Source organism: Pan paniscus, chromosome 2, assembly GCF_029289425.2.
Source record: "Pan paniscus chromosome 2, NHGRI_mPanPan1-v2.0_pri, whole genome shotgun sequence".
NCBI classification, from domain to species: domain Eukaryota; kingdom Metazoa; phylum Chordata; class Mammalia; order Primates; family Hominidae; genus Pan; species Pan paniscus.
Window position 1 is genome coordinate 51,478,069 of NC_085926.1, and position 12,639 is coordinate 51,490,707.

The 12,639-nt window shown below is 49.0% G+C and overlaps 1 protein-coding gene across 3 annotated transcripts in view; it reads right to left on the reverse strand.

Annotated features, from left to right (window-relative positions):
* DCAF1 (DDB1 and CUL4 associated factor 1) overlaps positions 1-12,289 on the reverse strand; it is a 109,535-nt gene extending 97,246 nt beyond the window's left edge. For 2 of the 3 annotated variants that reach the window (XR_008624743.2, XM_055109995.2), the window contains exon 1: positions 11,329-12,289. Coding sequence is in view for 2 of the 3 variants with exons in the window: in XM_055109995.2 (XP_054965970.2) it covers positions 11,329-11,527 (199 nt within the window). In the remaining variant the exon portion in view is untranslated. The remainder of the gene's footprint in view (positions 1-11,328) is intronic. The other variant, XM_063602384.1, reaches the window with a different exon arrangement.
* Positions 12,290-12,639: the final 350 nt, after the last annotated feature.

Consider the following 12,639-nt stretch of genomic DNA (forward strand, 5'->3'; position numbering starts at 1 on the left):
TCTGTCACCCAGAGACTGGAGTGCAGTGGCAGGATCTCGGCTCACTGCAAGCTCCGCCTCCCGGGTTCATACCATTCTCCTGCTTCAGCCTCCCGAGTAGCTGGGACTACAGGCACCCACCACCACACCCGGCTACTTTTTTGTATTTGTAGTACAGACAGGGTTTCACCGTGTTACCCAGGATGATCTCGATCTCCTGACCTCGTGATCCGCCCGCCTCAGCATCCCAAAGTGCTGGGATTACAGGCGTGAGCCACCGTGCCCGGCCGAGGTTTCCTTTTAAGGTGATAAAAATATTCTAGAACTAGAAAGAGATAATGGTTGCACAACACTGTGGATCTACAAACGCCACTGATTTGTACACTTCAAAATGGGTAGTCGTTAATTTTATGCTACGTAAATTTACCACAATTTTTTAATGAGAAAAGAAATGATCCAGAAGAGACTGCTTCTTAGATAACTTAAGCAGTTAGCCTACTAGAGCACATAAAGACATGATTTTTTAAAAAACACTACCTCTAATAAAGATTAATTCAAGGGCATTAAAACACTAAAATTTTATATTATTAAAATTTTTTAATTTTTATTATTTTGTAGAGACAGGGTCTCACTATGTTACCCAGGCTGGTCTCAAATTGCTGGGCTCAAGCAATCCTCTCCACTTGGCCTTCCAAAGTGCTAGGATTGTAGACATGAGCCACCATGCCTGGCCTAAAACACTAAAATTTTAGAGTTCAACTTAGAAACATATACATATATACTTCTGGTATCATTTTCAGAACTTCCAACTAATCTATGCCTGAAGATAATTATAACTTTGAGAATAACCATTTGCCCAAGGAAAATATAAACCTTAGTGAGACCTTGTCTCTATTATTTAAAAAAATAAAAAATAGGCCAGGCGTGGTGGCTCATGCCTGTAATCCCTGCACTTTGGGAGGCCAATGCGGGTGTATCATCTGAGGTCAGGAGCTCGAGACCAGCCTGGCCAACATGATGAAACCCTGTCTCTACTAAAAATACAAAAAATTAGCCGGATGTGGCGGCAGGCGCCTGCAATCCCAGCCACTCGGGAGGCTGAGGCAGGAGAATCGCTTGAACCCGGGAGGGTTGCAGTGAGCCGAGATTGCACCACTGCACTCCAGCCTGGGTGACAAGAGCAAAACTCCATCTCAAAAAAAATATTAAGAATAATAAAGAATAAAAAAATATAAAGGCAAGGCGTGGTGGCTCACACTTGTAATCCCAGCACTTTGGAAGGCTGAGGTGGGAGGATCACTTGAGCCCAGGGGTTTGAGACCAGCCTGGGTAACAGTAAGACCTTGTCTTTATTATTTAAATACATACATAAAGGAAAATATAAACTTGTAACAGACTAAATAAAGGAAAATATAAACTTGTAACAGACTTAACTAATAATAGCAATGTGAATTAACATAGTATCAATGAAAGCAGTCAGCAACTGAGTGTGGTGGCTCACACCTGTAATCCCAGCACTTTGGAAAACCTAGGTGGGCAGATCGCTTGAGCCCAGGAGTTTGAGACCAGCCTGGACAACATGGTGAAATCCTGCCTCTATGAAAAAAATTTAAAAATTAGTAGTAGTAGTACTTACTTCAATGTTCGTTTTTTTGTGTTTGTTTTTTGTTTTGTGAGACGGAATCTCGCTCTGCTGCCCAGGCTGGAGTGCAGGGACACAATCTTGGCTCACTGCAACCTGTAGTCCCAGCTACCTGGGGAGGCTGAAGCAAGAGAACTGCTTGAGCCTAGGAGGTGGAGGCTGCAGTGAGCCATAACTGCACCACTGTACTCCAACCAGAGCAAAAGTGCAAGACCTTGTCTCAAGGAAAAAAAAAAGGCCGGGCACGGTGGCTCACACCTGTAATCTCAGCACTTTAGGAGGCCAAGGCAGGCAGATCACCTGAGGTTGGGAGTTCGAGACCAGCCTGACTAATATGGAGAAACCCCGTCTCTACTAAAAATACAAAATTAGGCCGGGCGCAGTGGCTCACGCCTGTAATCCCAGCACCTTGGGAGGCCGAGGCCGGCAGATCACAAGGTCAGGAGTTCGAGACCACCTGGCCAACCTGGTGAAACCGCATCTCTACTAAAAATACCAAAAAAATTTGCCAGGCATGGTGGTACACGCCTGTAATCCCAGCTGCTCCGGAGGCTGAGGCAGCAGAATCGCTTGAACCCAGGAGACAGAGGTTGCAGTGAGCCGAGATCGCGCCACTGCACTCCAGCTTGCACAACAAGAGCAAAAAAAACAGTCATCTTCACCTTGTTATGCCCAAGACAATAAGGGTGCATTACTCAAGTTCTTAAGTGAGTTCCTTTAAGTGCTATGAAGAAATGATGGTCTGTCCAATGGTGACACGGTAGTTACCAATTAGTGAATATCTAGTATGGGACAGACATTGAGCTAAGTAATTTACCATACTTACATTATTCTGAATTTTCACAACCATCCTACCCTTTTTCACACATGAGGAAACTAGCTCAGAGAGGTCCCCAAGACCAGCTAGTACTAGGTAGAAAAAAGGTTTCAAGGATTCAAATCCCAACTCTGCTGACATACCTGTGAAGTCTTGGTTATTTAACTTCTCCAAATCTCAATTTCCTTATCTGTAAGATGGAAACAGTTGTTGTGCGGGGTTAAATGACAATATTGTCCCCATGATGGGATAATATAAAGCCTCAAGAAATACCTATGTAAAATTTTCTTAACCTAACAAGCATCTGCTAGGGTATTTAGGGATGACAGGCCTGCAACTTATTTTCAAATGATTCCACAAAATATATATATAGATACCACACACACAAATAGAGAAAATATGGCATAATATTAACAACTGTTTGCCAGGCACTATGGTTCATGCCTGTAATCCTAGCACTTTGGGAGACTGAAGTGGGTGGATTACTTGAGGCCAAAAGTTCAAGACCAGCCTGGCCAACGCGGCAAATCCCCATCTCTACTAAAAATAAAAAAATTAGCCAGGCGTGGGGGCACACACCTGTAATCCCAGCTACTCCAGAGGCTGAGGCATGAGAATCGCTTGAACCTGGGAGGCAGAGGTTACAGTGGGCAAAGATCGCACCACTGCACTCCAGGCTAGGTGACACAGGAAGACTGTCTCAAAAAAAATAAAAATAGGCGGGCACGGTGGCTCACGCCTGTAATCCCAGCACTCTGGGAGGCCGAGGCGGTGGATCACGAGGTCAGGAGTTCATGACCAGCCGGACCAACGTGGTGAAACCCCGTGTCTACTAAAAATACAAAAATTAGCTGGGCATGGTGGCACACGCCTGTAGTCCCAGTTACTCGGGAGGCTGAGGCAGGAGAATCGCTTGAACCCGGGAGGTGGAGGTTGCAGTGAGCCGAGATCGCACCACTGCACTCCAGCCTGGGCAACAGAGCAAGACTCCGTCTCAAAAAAAAGAAAAAAAAATTTTTTTTTAATTGACAGGCACAGTGGCTCAAGCCTGTAATCCCAGCAATTTGGGAAGCCAAGTCGGGAGGATTGCTTGAGGTCAGCTGGGCAACATTTTGAGACACAGTCGACACAAATATTTAAAAATTAGCCAATCATGTTAGCCTGTGACTGCAGTCCTAGTTACTCAAGAGGCTGAGGTAGCAGGCTCCTTTGAGCCCAGGAGTTGTTGGAGGCTGCAATGAGTTATGATGACACTCGAGACCATCATGGCTAACACGGTGAAACCCTGTGTCTACTAAAAATACAAAAAATTAGCCGGGCGTGGTGGCAGGCACCAGTAATCCTAGCTACTTGGGAGGCTGAGGCACGAGAATGGCGTGAACCTGGGAGGCGGAGCTTGCAGTGAGCTGAGATCGCGCCACTGCACTCCAGCCTGGGCAACACAGTGAGACTCTGTCTCAAAAAAAAAAAAAAAAAAGCCAGCACAGTGGCTTACGTCTGTAATCCCAGCACTTTGGGAGGCCGAGGTGGGCAGATCACGAGGACAGGAGCTCGAGACCAGCCTGGCCAATATGCTGAAACCCCATCTCTACTATATATACAAAAATTATCCGGGCGTGGTGGCGCGTGCCTGTAGTCCCAGCTACTCCGGAGGCTGAGGCAGGAGAATCACTTGAACCTGGGAGGCGGAGGTTGCAGTGAGCCAAGATCGCGCCACTGCACTCTAGCCGGGGCAACAGAATGAGACGCTGTCTCAAAAAAAAGAAAAAAGAAAAAAAAAAAAGAGTTATCACACCACTGCACTCCAGCCTAGGCTACAGGGCAAGATCCTGTATCTAAAAAAAAACAGGCCAGGTGTAGTGGCTCATGTCTGTAATTCCAACACTTCGGGAGGCTGACCAGGGAGGATCACTTGAGTTCAAAACCAGCCTGGGCAACATACTGAGACCACTGTCTCTATAAAAAATAAATGAATAAAAATAAAAAATTTTTTAACTGTATAATAGGCAGAACAGTAAAACACTGTACTCAGCAACTACGCAAGAGATACTAAGTACAAAATGATTTCCCTACATTCCCCAAATTCTCTATTATCTCTTTAACATCCAAAAATATATACCCACTCAAAAATGGGTAATGAATAAATGTTATATAGAAAACCCAAATGGTCACATCATTAAGAAAAATACTAAATAGATCCTAAAATCTAAATATACACATTTACATAAACATTAAAGGTAAACTCCAGTAAGCTGGAAAAAGAAAATGCAGGATGATATTACCAATTAACCTCTCATTCTGTACATTAACAATGCATTTTGAACAGGAAGATGCTACTAATATAAAAAATTAAGACATGTAAACTAATTAAAAGGCTTCATCAAAAAAACAGGGTAAGGAAAAACCAAGACCAACATGACATGGCCAAGGACGAGTCATTTGTGACTCAAAAATAGCTAATACAAACACTCCAAAACTATTTCCTCAACAAATGGAAAACCAGAGCGCTGCCACCGCAGTAAGAGGAAGCCAGACAGAAAACCGTCTAAGAAGTGAAGTTGTTAAGCAAACGCTTCTGACACCCCAGTTGAAAACTACTATAACCCCCGGAAATAGACTCCAGGGAAGCTTCGCGGCCACTCTGAGGTTTGACTCCAGGCTGCGGGACCCGCACACCTCTTTCCAACCCTTCCCTCTTTCATGGGGATGGGAGGAGCGCCCGGAAAGCTCCGCCCCCGTCGCACGGTCCAAGAGGCAGGCGGGTGCAGGGAGAGGTGGCACGAGGCCGAGAGACGGGAGAGCCCGCCCAGGTGACTGGAGCTGGAGGCGGAGACACAGTCCGGGAAGGGGCCCGCCGTATAGTACGGAAGATGGAGCCCCGCAAGCCCGTACGGAACAGAGACTAGGAGGATTGGAAGGAAAAAGAAAACAAGGGAAATGAAATGCGCCCCTCCTCCAGGTAGGGGCGGACACACCCCGCCCCCCCACTCCGGGCGGAAGAGTTACTCTCGGGAAGCTTCTCGTGGGGAGTGGAGGAAGAACGTGGAGGCCCCGCCCCCAGGACAAGAATCAGGAGGAGGAAAAGTCCTGTCAGGCCCCGGGCCCAGCCTCCCGGCAGACCGGCCCGCCCCCTCCTCGCCGGCGGCCCAAGCAGGTGCCGCCCCTCCCCCAAGCCCGGCGCCCACTCTGCCGCCCGGCCAGCCGCGCGACCTGCTTCCTCGCGCCCCTCCCGTAGAGTCGCCTCCCTCCATTTCCCACTCACCGTCCGAGGCGGCTCCGCCGCTGCCCCCCCCCGACCCCGCCAGTGGCCACAGTTCACACACACACAGCCTCAGGTCCCGCACTCACTCTCCACTCACACACACACACAGCGCGACCACGGCTCCACAGCGGCCCACATATTATGCGTCACTCGCGCGCTACGTGCACCGCGCGCGCGCGCGCTCGCGCCTACTTGGCGCGAGGACCGCGAGCAAGGGGCGGGAAGAGAACGCCTGCACGATCGGGGAAAAAAAAAAAAAAAAAAAATCGAAGAGCCCCGGGGACGCCTGGGAAATGAAGTTCCGCGTCTAGGGGCGGACCCACCAGTCCCAATTGACGCATGAGCTCTTCGCCTGGCGCATTGACTTCTGGATTTGTAGTTTTTTTGGATAAATGCGAACTGCTGAGTACTCATTGGCTGCTTCGGAAGGCGGAAGTGAAAAGTGAGGGAGCCAATCCTTCTAAGACAGTACTGTAATCGCCTGATACCTTTTCAGTGTCTTGTTCTGACCTGTGTGCGCAAAGAGCCTCTGTTTTATTTGGCCATTTGCCTTATCTTACCTAGAACATACCGTGATCTAAGAAAATATTTCTCATAAACATATCAGAAATCACAGCACTCATTAAATCAGAAGGCACTGGTTGTTTTTTGTTTGTTTTGTTTTGTTTTTTTGAGACAGAGTCTCGCTCTGTTGCCCAGGCTGGAGTGCAGTGACGATCTCAGCTCACTATGACCTCCGCCTCCCGGGCTCAAACAGTCCTCCCACCTCAGCCTCCAGCTGAGACTACAGGCGCATGCCACCACACCCAGCCAATTTTTGTTTCTGTTTTGTATGTGCGTGTTTGGTAGAGACATGGTTTTGCCGTGTTGGCCAGGCTGGTCTCGAACTCCTGGGCTGAGTTCTCCCAGCCTCTTTTTTCTCTGTTTTTTTTTTTTTTTTTTTTTTTTGACAGGGTCTCGCTCTGTCATCCACGCTGGAGTGCAGTGGCGCGATCACAGCTCACTACAGCCTCAACTTCCTGGGCTCAAGCTATCTTCTCACCTCAGCCTCCCAAGTAGCCGGGGCTACAGGTGTGCACCACCACACCCGGCTAATTTTTAAAAATTTTTGTAGAGACGGAGTCCCACTGTGTTGTCCAGGTTGGTCTTGAATTTCTAGGCTCAAACGATTCTCCTGCCTCGGCCCCCCGAAGTGTTGGGATTACAGGCATGAGCCACTGCACCCAGCCTCTGTCTTTTTGTTCAAGACCTAGCCTGTAAGAATCAATAGATACTTATTGCCAGGTATTATACGTGAGGCAGAGAAGTGAAAAATCAAAAGCTCATAGATTAAGGCAGGACTGACCTCACAGGTCACTTAATTCAATTTCTTCATGTTGTTGGGAAAAATGAGGCCCAGAGGGAGTGAGCGACTTGCCCAGCATCACACAACCAATTAACAGCAGAACCAGAGGACTCCTTACTCTGACCAGCAGTCCCTCTTGTGGGGCATAGAAGATAAACATGACTCCACAGTTGAGCAGAATCTCGACCTGACAAGATCCTACCCAGCGTTCAAGGCCTTATGCAGCTCATTATCTCTCTGGGAATGCTGAGCAAGTCTCCGTGCATCTCCATGAGTCTTCACGGCAATACTGTCACATGAACACAAGACACAGCAAGCCTGCTGCTATGCTCAGGTTCGACAGCTAGTAAGGATCCTGAATCCTGGGTCCCTTGGTTTCATTCCCCACTAGATCCCATTTCCCTCTTTCCAGAAAAGGGACCATCCTCCTTCTCTTAAATGTGTAACTTGGAGCTACTGCTCCAAGCAGAGATTCTCTAATATGTGCTGGGAGCACCACAGACATGTCACCTTTCTTCACTTCTTTCTCCTGCCACAACACACAGGTCCCTTCTCTGTGCTTCTGGAACTCTACCTCTGTCAGTAATGGCCAGTACCATTTCTTTCAACTTCAGAGCATGCTGGGCCCTGAGCCAAGTGTTCCAGCCACACTCTCTCATTTAACCCTCACTACCCTGCCACACACACAGGGAAGATATGGTTAATCACCTTTACAGATGAGAAATCTGGACCCAGAGAGGTAGAACAAGGAATGGAACCCACATGCCATTCCTCCAGCATTCCTTCAGGTGACTTTCCTGCCATGCCTCCCTGGGCCATGAACCTAAAATGTATGAGGATGGGGCATTTAAGCCTTGGATATCTCCCCTCTGACTATGGTCTAGCCGGCCCAGTGGTGACTTCTCCGCTGGCTGGGGTCCTAAGAGGCAGAGCCCTTAGGGGAGCTCAAAGCTTAGCTCACCAGCTCCTGGCACTGCCTCAGTCTGCCACCAGATGGCACTGCTTCATTTCAGAAACCCAACCTGGTCAGAGCAGTGTGGCTCATGCCTGTAATCCCAGCACTTTGAGAGGCTGAGAATCTCTTGATCCCAGGAGTTCAAGACCAGCCTGGGCAACATAGAGAGACACCCCCACCCTCACCCTTGCTCCACTGTCTCTACAAAATATCTTAAAAATTTGCCAGACATGGTGGTGCATGCCTGTAGTCCCAGCTATTTATGCGGCTGAGGTGGGAGGATTGCTTGAGCTTGGGAGGTTGAGGCTACAGTGAGCTGTCATTGTGCCACTGCACTCCAGCCTGGGTGACAGAGAGAGACTCTGTCTCAAAAAAAATTTTTTTTTAAATTTTTTTAAAAAACAAACCCAGCCTGGGGCCCTGGGTTGGTGATGGGAGCAAGAAGCATTAAGAAGGGGCTTTGGAGAAGCCAGGGCCTAGGAGGCAGGGGAAGCAGGGCAGGAGACAAACAAGGCCTCTCCAGCAGCCACACCCGCAGGAATCTGCACTCTTAACTCCTGCAGCCTCCTCTACCCCTGCCAACACCTCCCCCTCCCCAACATGCACATAGCCACGCACCTGCAGACACCTTCAAACACCTCCTTCCCACTTCTGGGAAAAAGAAGAGGGAGCACCCAGGCTTTCCCAACTGCACACGCATTCCAAGTGTGCTTGGTGGCATATTTCACAGATACCCACATGTGTCAGATATACAAGCATGCACACTGTGCATTAGGCACCCAGTCCTCACAACAAATACTTTCACATCTAAGCATATGCACACACAAAGCTACAGACAATCCAGGCCCACACACCTGGCTTGGTTCTGGCACATGGGTCCTGCACCATTGGGAGGAGATTTATTGACCTCTTTGGTAGGACATCTCTGGACTCTGTCTCACCTTGCTCTGCCTGTTCCACCCCCTGCTCCATGGTGTGCCCAAGAAAGAGGAAGCCCCATCTGAAAGAGTGAGGAGTGCTTTGGGGGCTGCCCAGCAGCAGAGAAAAGGCAAGAAGAGCCCAGCCCTGGCCCCAGGACCAAGGCCTACAGATTAGCATGCTCTACCTACTCCCACCTCCAAGCACACCCACTCCCTGGGTAGGAAGATGGACAGCACCAAGTCCTCAAGGCTTCAAGCTTCTCCTTCATTCTCCTCCTTCTCCCGCTCCCATCCTTCTATGAGCTTTTCACTCCCAGCACCTCCTTCTAGGCTTACCCAGGTGCTCCCACAAGCCCATCCTCACCCGGGTGCCACCCCACAACTCCTGCGCTTCCTCCAGCAATTCCCTTCCCTGGGGCTGGGAAGTGAGGTCAGCTGTCCCATATCCACCCCTGCTCTCCTGTTGGCTAGACAAGACTGCTACTGCAAGTGTCCAGCAGTGTCGCAGGAGCCACCAATTAGAGGCTTAAGGCTACCAGGCTTTGGGAACACCAGCCTGGACAAAGAGGAAATCCCAATCATTCACTGGGTACCCTGCTCCTGCCTGGTGGCCCCTGTACCCCACCCCCAGAAAATGAGGAGAGGGAACGCCACATCATTTCCCAAAGGGTGTGTAATTATGTCTGATTACATCCACATCCACTATCACTTTACAGAGAAAGAAACAAATTCCACAAAGTCAACAACTTAAGTGCCCACATCAATCAGTGGGCACAGATAAAGAGGAGATAAAAAAGCAAGCATACCTAGCCTCTTTTGCCTCAGGTTCCTGGGGTTGGAAATCCTTCCAGGAGGAAGAGTGGAGTCAACATTGGGGAGAGAGTCTGTATTGGCCTTGGCTCCAAACTCTCAGAAGCCCCTGAACATTTTTTTTTTTTTTGAGACGGAGTCTGGCTCTGTCGCCCAGGCTGGAGTGCAGTGGCACAATCTCAGCTCACCGCAAGCTCCGCCTCCTGGTTCAGGCCATTCTCCTTCTTCAGCCTCCTGAGTAGCTGGGACTACAGGCGCCCGCCACCACGCCTGGCTAATTTTTTATATTTTTAGTAAAGACGGGGTTTCACTGTGTTAACCAGGATGGTCTCGATCTCCTGACCTCGTGATCCGCCCACCTCTGCCTCCCAAAATGCTGGGATTACAGGCGTGAGCCACCGCGCCTGGCAACCCCTGAACTTTTATTTATTTATTTATTTTGAGATGGAGCCTCACTCTGTCCCAAGGCTGGAGTGCAGTGAAGCAATCTCGTCTCACTGCAACCTCTGCATCCTGGGTTCAAGTAATTCTCCTGCCTCAGCCTCCTGAGTAGGTGGGATTACAGGTGCCTGCCACAACACCTGGCTAATTTTTGTATTTTTAGTAGAGATGGGGTTTCACCATGTTGGCCAGGCTGGTCTCGAACTCCTGACCTCAAGTGATCCACCCACCTTGGCCTCTCAAAGTGCTGGGATGACAGGTGTGAACCACCATGCTCTGGCCACTCCTGGATTTTTAGAAAGACCATTCTACAGGATTCAGGGAATAGACCATTCTACAGGATTCAGGGATCTCTGGCCTGACCCATTTGAAGGTACTCTGGAGACTGCTGGGGCAGACCCTCATGATGACTCAGGTCAGAAAGAGTTTACCACTCTATCAGTTATTTCATTTCAAGAAGGCCTGGGCCTGGCACGGTGGCTCACACCTGTAATCCCAGCACTTAGGGAGGCTGAGGCAGGTGGATCATTGAGCCTAGGAGTTCAAGACCAACCTGGGCAACATAGTGAGACTCTATCTGTATAAAAAATAATAAAAATAAAAATAATTCTTACAGCCAGGCGTGGTAGCTCACGCCATAATCCCAGCACTTTAGGGAGGCAAGGCAGGTGGATCACCTGAGGTCGAGAGTTCGAGACCAGCCTGGCCAGCATGACAAAACCCCATCTCTACTAAAAAATTACAAAAATTAGCCAGGTGTGGTGGTGCACGCCTGTAATCCCAGCTACTCAGGAGCCTGAGGCATGAGAATTGCTTGAACCCAGGAGGCATAGGTTGCAGTGAGCCGAGATCACACCACTGCACTCCAGCCTAGGCAACAGAGTGAGATTCTGTCTCAAAAAATAATAATAATAAAAATAAAATTAATAATAATTTTTTAAATTAAAAAAAGAGAGGGCCTACAGAAGAATGGCTTTGTTGAATGGAACAAATTCAAAGGTCAGAGACCCACCACACCACCCAAAGTAAATACTTCTACCATGGGCCTATCCCTCTTGGAGATGTTGCCAGATACAGCCTGGGAACCCAGTTAGGCCTGGGAGCCAAAATCATCAAGACGGGAGTTTCTAGGTGTAGAGGGTGTCATGGGCTCTTACCATGGGGAAGTTCTTCATCCTTTAGAGGTGGCGATGTCTCTGTGTGAAAAGTCTCATGATGTTCCTGAGGGGAGCCCCCTCTGCCCTGCTCCTGCTTCAGCAGGTCCAGGCTTCTCACAAGATAGCCTTTTGTGAAGTCACAAAGCTGGTTGCCTCCCCACAGGACCAGGGACCAGGACAACCAGGGACTAGTGGGCATGACTTTAGGGGAGAAGGGACTTCACAAGCAGCCTGTAGGCTCTGGAGAGGGGTGTGGGGTCTGGAGGGGCTCACTGGACCAGTCTCAGGCTGTAGTGGGTGAGGAGGGTTATTGGAGAGTCAGGATGGGATCAGTTTCTCATGTCTCAGTCATCGCCAAAAGATAAGAACAGTTGGGGCCTGAGCCTGTGTTCCTTGACCATTATCCCATCCGTTGAGACCCTAGGGCCAGAGGAGCACCCTTGCCCCTTTTGAATATATATAAGGGTCCTGATCACTGATGTTCTGGGTCATCCATGGAAAAAGGAGGTTAAGGCCCCTGAGCCAGGGACCAGATCTTCTCCTCAGTGCCATCCCTCTGTGACCATTCAGTTTCTTTTCTTTTTTCTTTTTTCTTTTTCTTTTCTTTCTTTCTTTTCTTTTTTTTTTTTTTTTTTTTTTTTTTTGAGATGGAGTTTCACTCTTGTCGCCCAGGCTGGAGTGCAGTGGTGTGATCTTGGCTCACTGAGACCTGCACCTTCCGGGTTCAAGCAATTTTCATGCCTCAGCCTCCTGAGTAGCTGGGATTATGGGTGCCCGCCACCACACCTGGCTAATTTTTGTATTTTTAGTAGAGACGGGGTTTCACCATGTTGGCCAGGCTGGTGTCAAACTCCTGACCTCAAACGATCACCTACCTTGGCCTCCCAAAGTGCTGGGATTACAGGCATAAGCCACTGCACCTGGCCTGACCATCCATTTTCTACCTGTTTCCTGGGCAAGCACATTCTGCCAAATTCTGCTACATTGAAAAGTGGCCCTGGTAGCCTTGGGGCACCCCTACCTGTTGGATTACGCAGAGGAAGAAGAGTGTCAAGAGAAGAAAGTGGAGCGCTCAGTGCCCACTCTCTCCAGAGGGTAGAGACTCCCACCTCCTGAAGAGGCAATTCAGGGGAGAAAACAGAAAACAACCCGGGGAGAAAGTGTCATTCCACAAAATGTGGAAATTCAGTTACTGCCTTGGAAGGTCACACTTCGTAAGCGGGGCATGGGGGCAGCCACTGAATGGAAACCTTGTTTTAAAAACAAGTTGCAAGGCATGGGTGGCTCACGCCTATAATCCCAGCACTTTGG